General features: G+C 42.3%; 1 protein-coding gene across 1 annotated transcript; it reads right to left on the bottom strand.

Annotated features, from left to right (window-relative positions):
- Positions 1–2,048: 2,048 nt before the first annotated feature.
- LOC104544332 (ubiquitin-associated domain-containing protein 1) lies at positions 2,049–7,640 on the bottom strand (the record flags this gene model as incomplete). Its single annotated transcript, XM_010189176.1, has 4 exons — positions 2,049–2,786; positions 5,178–5,316; positions 6,241–6,327; positions 7,409–7,640. Coding segments are annotated over 4 exons (574 nt in total), but the record flags the coding sequence as incomplete, so codon positions are not given.
- Positions 7,641–8,500: the final 860 nt, after the last annotated feature.

The raw sequence follows: 8,500 nt of genomic DNA, 5'->3' as shown, positions 1-8,500 counted from the left end.
AGCAGCACCGTTTCTGCCCTGCCGTACCCAGGGAGGCAGCTCTGGTAACCTTTATCACCCTGATCAAACACACACAGTTCACCAGCAGGTCCTGGCAGTATCACGCTCTGATCCCGTTGCTGTGGGGCTGATGCAGAGATACACAAGCAGCAGAGCCTTCACCCTTAGAAATGAGCCACTCTGCTCCTCCGAAGCAGGTCAGACAGGAACGTCCTCGCTTCAGCCCCCCAAAAGCTGGGGAGTTGGCTCAAGTTCATCCTCCACATTGCCCTGGTGGCAGCTACAGGGTCCTGGGGGCAGCTCCACCCAAGCAAGGTGCATTGCTCTCTTGCCATGTGGCTGCTCCCCTAAATTCTGCTGGCAAATCAGAGGCCAAACTTTTAGATGACTCCAGAATTGACAGACGATCCTTGTCTGGTCCATCTGGAAACTCTTCGGCCACTCCAGAATCTGATCATGTATTACCAAGAATCAAAAGCAGCTTTTCAACAAGCTTTTACATTCTCCAAAGACCAAGACTGCTACCGGAGTGTCTGTTCTTTAAGTCCGAGCCCGTCCTTATTCATTCAGAAGCTAAAAAACCCCTACAAAACTACAGGGTAGTTTTTCCCAGCTTTGTCTTCCAAAAAGGCTCATTAAATACTCATTTACAAGAATTCCAATTGGTAGAGAAGGTCATGTGCCTCTAACACTAAGAGCTTCAAGTAATAGTGTCTCCTGGTAGTAATACAGGCAAAAAGCTTCAGGGAGTAAAAAAAAATAGACAAAGTAATTAAAACCTTTCATAACACTACAACATTCGGTTACAGTTACACCTCACTAGGGTGCAGGATCAGGTTCCCAGCTTTTACAGTTACGGGACAAGGTTACAATTTAATGTCACACTGTCAAGAGTCCAGGCAAATGGTTTTCCTGTCCAGTCCGAACAGAAGCAGCATCTCTAAAGCTTGCATTTCCTAAACGTAGAAGTCAATATTTCAGCAGTCACAAATGGTAAAGCTTAATATGAAATAACAAGTGACAAAAAAAAAAGAATGCTGGGATAGTCAATCAAGATAAAATCTCATGCTGTTTTGATTTCCCCACCCTTCATATTAATTATGAGAAATTGGCAACTTCAGTGCCTTGACTGCGTAACAGCGTAGATTAGATGCCAAGTTCAGGCCAAAACTTGTTGCAGGGTTTCGGGTTGCATCTTGTTGCATTTTTGTTTAAAAAAACCAAAAACCAAAACCCAACTGCGCAACAAAACCCGACAGTTAAAAAGGTGACCCGCAGAGTTACTCGGGATCTCACAGCAGGACACCTCTGCGCTATTGAAGGACAGGGTCTCCATCTGGTTACGCTGCATTTTGGAGAAGCAGGCCTTGCCTAGCCCGCCTTTCCAAAAAAGGGCTGAAAAATGCAAGACATGGCAGGGATTTATTTGAAAATAAAACCAATTTTTGTTCAGACTGTTAGAAAAGTAACACCTGCAGAGCCCAGTGATAAAAACTAGCTGGATATTCAGTGAATTCTGTTCTCAAAAGCTCACAACTCCCGTCTGAGACCTCAAGTCAGTCTCCTGCCAAAAGGACAGACACAGCCTGACATTCTTGGTATTTCCAAAGTAAAAATAAGTGTCAAGAAAAAACATTTCTATCTCAAAGAAGAAAGCAATTTTAAGCATGCTTTTCAATACATTAAACAAGGTAAAAAAACCTAAGTGGCTCTGCTTCTTTACAGATAACCAATGAAAAACCCATGCAAATAAGTTGCTTCTTGTAAACAGTTTGAAACCAAGTAAGAAACCCCAAGCCTCCCTTCCAAAACTGCGCACATAACAATGAAAAAAACCAAACCCCACGATGTGAACATATATAGCTCCTTGTGCTAGGATATGGCAGAGTACGAACTCATGAACCACAGCACGGCTGGGCAGAATCCAAGTCTTGGTGCAGTGAGTTCTGTCGTGAAAGAGATACTGCATCTTTAATGTAGCCAGCAGAGAAACTCCTACAGGTGTTACCACTGTGGGACTGCAACAACACTAACGCAGAAAATAAATAGGAAAAAGTAATGCTATTTATTAAAATAATTCCGTCTCTTAACTATTTTGTTTAAATTATAATGTGTGATAAAGAAGTTTGGATAGAAATGTGCTTGCTCTCCCAATATTTGGACTTTAAAAAAAAACATCTTCTAAGAATCAATTTTAAAAAGCATTTTATAATTTGATATAGCCATAAATTAATACTGTATGGAGATGATTAATATCCTACGCTAGTGGTCAGTGACCTTTTGTAAACACTAGCCAGATGCTAGGCAAAACTGGCTAGAAAACTACTGTCACAGGCCTTTGTAACAAGCAATATAATATTTCTTTCCAACAATCAGATTCTGAATTGTTTTCACAAAACCTTTTCCTATTTTTTTATATACTTTATTTTAAACCTAATACCTGAAAACATAAACAAGTCTTCAAACCTCTTCCACTAACACTAAATCCACAAGGCAATTAACTTCAGTTGGCCATAACTACATAAGCTCTCGTGTGAGACCCATTCAAACGTGATCTCGCACCCTCCCCATCCATCCGCCCCCCTCCCCAAACAACCCATGCATCCTCCCATTGAGGCGAAGGTGAAGTGCGGGACAGGAGGAAGTGGAGCAGTGGACTGGCATTCCCCTCTATGTGCGGTTCAGTGTCTGGAAGATTCGGGAGATCTGTAGCATGACAGGCCCAGTTTCCGGATCGTTCATCCACTGAGTGCTGTTCAAGGGGTTTTCAAGCATATCCTCGAAGGCTGTCGAGAGATGGAAATTACAACACAGTCCTTTAGTCAAAGGCTCCCATGTTTGGGGTGCTTCAACAACAGGACAGTTAGAAACAGCTGCAACTCAAAGGCATTGGGCAAGCACTGCCCAAAAATGGTGGGAACACACGTCATGCATTTACCAATTGCACTCCTAAGTCTCCACAGCCTGGGACGCGACAGGTTGTCACACTTTCCCCATTTCCTCAGCATTAAATTCACTGCAGACAGAGTTATTAAATACTCAGCCTGGATTATAGTCCTTTACAAGACCTCAAGGACATGGATTTGAAGAGCCAAAGCCTTAGCAAATGTTCTGTGATATGGAGCGTAGACATGCTCTGCAATTCATCCGTTCATGAAAGCCCACCTTAGACCTGGGTCACTTGCTGCCAGTACTCCCGTAGGAAGACTTCTGCAACTCCACTCCTCTGATCAAAGGTCTTCCACATCCCAGCCTGGATTTCTTAATGGTAAGTTCTTGTACCAGTACCTTTTCCCTCCTGGTACTTAACCAGCAGTGTTCCTAGAAAGCACTGTGACCCCCTTGCCTCTGTTACCTTTGCTGTCCTATGTTGCACTTTGGTTGCCCTATGGCTATGCTTTCGTAACATCTCTGAAAAGAGAAGCCAAGCTGGTGAAATAAAACACAGGTATGACAAAGGCTACCCAGGAATGAGCAGCAGAGCCAGCAACAATGTAGCCCCACAAATCTCAGAGCCGTATCTTTTCATAGAAGCCCTGCAGAACAGCTACCCTCATTTCTGAACAGTGACAGTGATCCAAACATTTAAAAACCAGTTTTTAGTTTCTATACACAGCTGTCTTTACAATAAGGTTTGTTGCTTTGTTTTTCTAATTGTGCTAATTTTCACTCTCCTACTTATGTTGGAGGAACCAGACAGCTACTGCAAGAGCTGAGCTGCACATTTGGCAGAAGCACAGTGCAGGCAGTAATTTATAAGCCTTTGGACAGACACTGAGTTGGACTACTGGACATTTGGAGCAGTCATTACAGAACAGGACAAAAAAAGCAGTTGCACATCTGACCTATTCAGAAGTCACCAAAATGTCAGTGTTGTAAGAGTCTGGCAGACTGGCACCAAGGTCAGTGTCCTTATTTTCCCAGGACTGTTAGTGTACAAAGCTCCAGCTGACATTAGTGGGAGCTGCAAGCACCCAGCACCTCTGAAAGGCTCATCATTCATACCTTGCTCAAGGTCAAGCAACATGCCTACAGAAAAGCCCTGAAAAAAGTACAGATCTCACCTTTCAACACTTTAACTATATTCTTTTACACAGATGCAAGAATTCAAATCTAAAGATTTATCAACAATCTGTGAGTATCTAATTAAATGCAGCATCCATTATTAAAATCTGTGACATAAGCAATTCGCAGATGTATCATTACGAATCCATTCTCTGATGTTCATCCAAGCTTTACAAGTGCCTATAATGGCATTTCTATTTATATTCTGAGCTGCAGTGTGGAACCCTCGGTGGAAATGAAGAGATCATTTGTTCAGAAATCAGGGTGGGAAGGTTCACCTCTTGAATTATTTAAAGGCTTGCAAACTCTCCTAATTACACTGAAAGTCGTATTTTTAAAAGCTCTCTCGAATGAGCTGCACATACAGCCTTTATTTAAAAGCATGGCTTCAAAACTTATTTGAAGCCAAAGACCAAATGCAAAACTTTTTATATACACATCACAGAGCTAACGTCATTATTCTGTATTGTCCTCCAGTGTCAGAGAGGCCAATTCGTCACAGATTTATGTTTCACTGTCAGGCTCAACAGCTGGGTACTTGCTGTGCTCACAGCTTTTCTGATCACGAGTGCACAGACTTCGTTACAGAGCTGAAACCCTAACAGGGGGAAGTGTATTTTCACATCTGTTATCCCAACTTTGATAGGCAAGGCCTTAGCTCAGACTTCTTGTTTGGTTACTCCACCTCAATGGTGAGGCCTCAGCACACTGTAAGCTGTACAGCAGGAAAAAGCCTTGTTTTTACTGTGAAATAATCAGAGTTCTAGACAGACATTCCCGATTTTTCCCCCTCATGGCCAAAGGGAACACACAAAAGGCCTCCTAAATCCACAAAAGCATTGCAGCCAGCAGCTATGAAAGTTCTGAGTTCAGCAAGTGTAATCCAGTCGCCTGGGGAATCAGTGTTGTTTCTGGGACAGCCCCAAGTTCTGTTCTGGGTTTAGCTGAGTTGCAGGATGGAGCAAACAAACAATACAGCTGCTGAAAGCGAGGAAAAGGGTACAGAGCTGCACCTACCCCACAAAGTGTGCTGTCATCATCCAATCTCTACTCTTATTTGCTAGCAACTACAGAGACAGCTTATACGTATCAGGAACTGAAGCAGTACTTACCTAGTAGAGTTTTAGGGTTGGTTAGCCCTAACTGTACCACTGGGTTTTCTAAGATGGCTTGGAAGAGAGGGCTGTTGGTGTCAATTCCCTTATCTAAGTCCTCTGGAGAAGGCTTTCTGTCTCCCAGCAGCCATTCACACTGAAAAACATCAGCAGGCACAACAGATTTTATGATTTGTTCCATTAGAATGAAAATGTCTCAAAAGTTTTGACAATGCAGCATGTTAAAAATATTTTTTCCTCTTACAGTTAAAGACCAAGCTATAATTTCCACAACAGATAAGTATTAATTTGTGTGTTGCTCCCACACCTTTATTGGTGTGGGAACAGCAGCAGTGGCCGGTATGGTAGTAAAATTATACCAACTTGGGATGTTTCAAAGCTCAGGGAAGATGTGTGTTACCCTACAAACATACTGCCTCAAAGAAACCCATCAACACGGTTACAGCGGATCAGCCTGAGGTACCATCCAGCCCAATATCCTCTAACAGTAGCCAGCACTGGAGGCTTAAGAAGAGAAGATCCCTTGAGTGTCAGCTGTGTCTGCATCATTTTCCTTAACATACCATCCACCAGCAGGGGCCTAATCAATCTTTGAAGTCCTTCCTGTTTTTTGACTCCATAAACTTAGGAATGCATTGCTGCAGAACAGTAATGTACACACCACACTGTTTGAATCTCTTGCTGATCATTTATTCCTGTCTTTTAACCAGTTAATTATCAGGAGTACATTCTCCTCCCTCATGACAGCATAATCTCTTTTGCAGACTTCGTTTAAAAGTTTCTTAACTCCCTCATATGTGAAATTTTCAAAATCCACATATTCTACCCCAATCAGATTGGTCTCAACCTCACACGTGCCAAGTTCCTCTAACAAGTCTAAAACCTTTGTATTCTAGTTGTGTATCTGATTTGAAAGACGCACAGAATATACAGGGTTCATTTCATCCCCAGTAACAGTTGAGCTTTGATGTTTTGATCTCCCATCACCACTTCAATGATGAACAGAATCAGCTGAACAGGCTATTACAGCAAAAAGGAACAGAAATGACGTTGTACTCACAGCTGCATTTTGCTGGTTGTTGTTTACTCTGAGTGCATCTACCACTTCTTTTTCATCAAATCCCATCTCCATCAGGGCAATGACAGCCTGTATCAGATTTGCACAGCTTAATAAATGTAACATTTAGAACAGTAATGAGAACAAATCACATTCACCTTCTGTGCAGGAGCTTTTTGTGGGGAAAAAAAATATCCCACTGTTTCCATTCGTTGACCACTAAATCTTATCTACAAAGATTTCAAATACACTGTATCAAAAGTGTAAAACTTAAGAGCAAAGGTAGTTCTATCCTCAACACTGAAAACTGAATGCAAGGCATTCTACTTGGGGTAGAAAGGAGAAAAGGAGAAGAGCAGGACAGAAACACCTTATTTTATAACTTCTCTCATGTCACAAAGCTCTTGTTCACATCTCACTGACAGACCAAGCGACATGTGCATTTGTAGTTCTAGTCACTTAACTTTACTTCCTGGATTACATTGCTAGTGAGCATTATGTATTTAGACAAGCACACATATTGTTATGAGAATGTTGCGTCATTTAGAAATTGTACCCAGGTCATCAAATACATTTGCAGCTTTTGACCCAAATCACAAGGAAGAGCTACTTGTAAAAGCTAAGTGCTGGATTCTAAAGAGCACCTCCTGGTGAGTTTACACCGTGATAACACCACATATTTTCAGCTAACACTGTGTTCAGAAAAACGGCTAACTTCTGTATTTGTTGCAAGGCTTGAATCTGCTGGTGATACTTTTCCTTGCCTTCTAAATACAGTAATGCTCTTCTGTCCTTTTCTACAGCAAAAGGACCTACTCCTGTCCTGCAACCCCTCCTTCCTAGACAGCAATCATAAGAAGCAATGCCAGAAGGCTGGCAGCTCATTTCAGTCCCATCAGTTCATCTTCAGGTGTAGAAGTAACAGTCTCAGCAATTTAAATACTGTTATCTCAGACAGCAATGCATTAATTAGGTAACAGCTCTTTCAGCAACCTGAATTTAAATAGTCCCTAAAGATTTTCACTAAAATACTGTCAAGCCAGCATAATATACACCCACCCAGATGTCCAATTTCATTTATTAACTGGATGTTTGGAGTTTTTTGATTCCATGGTGCCCGCACAGTCCCTTTCAACCCTAACAGTTACAAAGTGAGATAAACAGCACATACTCGTGGGTCTGGACGAAACTCTCTTTTCCTCCGGATCTTCTTGAATATTTCTGTCAGCTCATCCTTAGCCTCTTCCCCACTTGCTTCTGAACTGGGACCCGCAGCTGCCTCAGCAGAGGACGCACCAGCTTCAGCAGTGGCTTCTGATGGTGTCTGACCTGGAAGCGGAGCATCCACTGCAGGGTCATCTGCGTGTTCGATCAACCACTCCATTGCCTGTGTCACTGACATACTGAAAGAGAACCAAAACACCGGGGTGAGAAACACTCCAGATGCACAGTAGTGTTCCGTACACATTTGCCTTTGCATTTATTCCTGTGGCATACTGACTCACATGTTTATCAGTAGCTGAAAAGTTATCAATAATAAAAGTTTTGGAGCAAATCTCAGAACACCTTCATTTTCTGTGCATTCAGGGCACCACAATGTTCTCTGAAACCAGGAATGAAGTCCAGCTTGGACAGCTGCAACCCAGATTTTAAAAGGCATTTCTGAGGGAGTCGCCTTATTCTCCACATCATCTGCTTTATTTTACAGCAGAGAAACACCAACTCTTTGCAACTGTTGACAAAACCACAAACAAAGCACATTCCAAATCTACACAGAACCACATCTCAGATGCGAGCTGCTTTGTTGCTTCGTAAGGACACCCATCCAGTGATCAAGGGATGCCATTAACAACATAGTAAAGAAAGCAGAAGAAAAACATTATATCTGCACAATATGCCTTGAGCAAAAGCAAAATTCAACACAGGCAGTTGCACTGTGATCCCTCGAAGGGGAGGCCAGCCCAAGGGAACAGAACACCATGACCATAAGATGGTCACTTGCTGTGCAGTGCCCATCTCTTTCCAATGCACATAGAGGAAGAAGGAAAGACAACAAATAGGCAACCGAACACGTAATTCCATTTGACACATGGGAATTATTACATGTTAATAGAAAGGAAAGCTTTTGTCCATTTGGCTTTTCAGTTACAACATCAAAGATGGGAGACATCAGGGGAGAAAGTCTTTCTGAGCCACAAGGGAGAGGGATAAGATTTAATATGGCCAAATGCTGGGTCCTACACTTGGGAAACAACAACCCGGT

Source organism: Mesitornis unicolor, unplaced genomic scaffold (genome assembly GCF_000695765.1).
Source record: "Mesitornis unicolor isolate BGI_N332 unplaced genomic scaffold, ASM69576v1 scaffold7140, whole genome shotgun sequence".
Classification (NCBI taxonomy): domain Eukaryota; kingdom Metazoa; phylum Chordata; class Aves; order Mesitornithiformes; family Mesitornithidae; genus Mesitornis; species Mesitornis unicolor.
The sequence above is the reverse complement of the archived record's forward strand: the minus strand, read 5'-3'. Positions and strand labels throughout refer to the sequence as shown.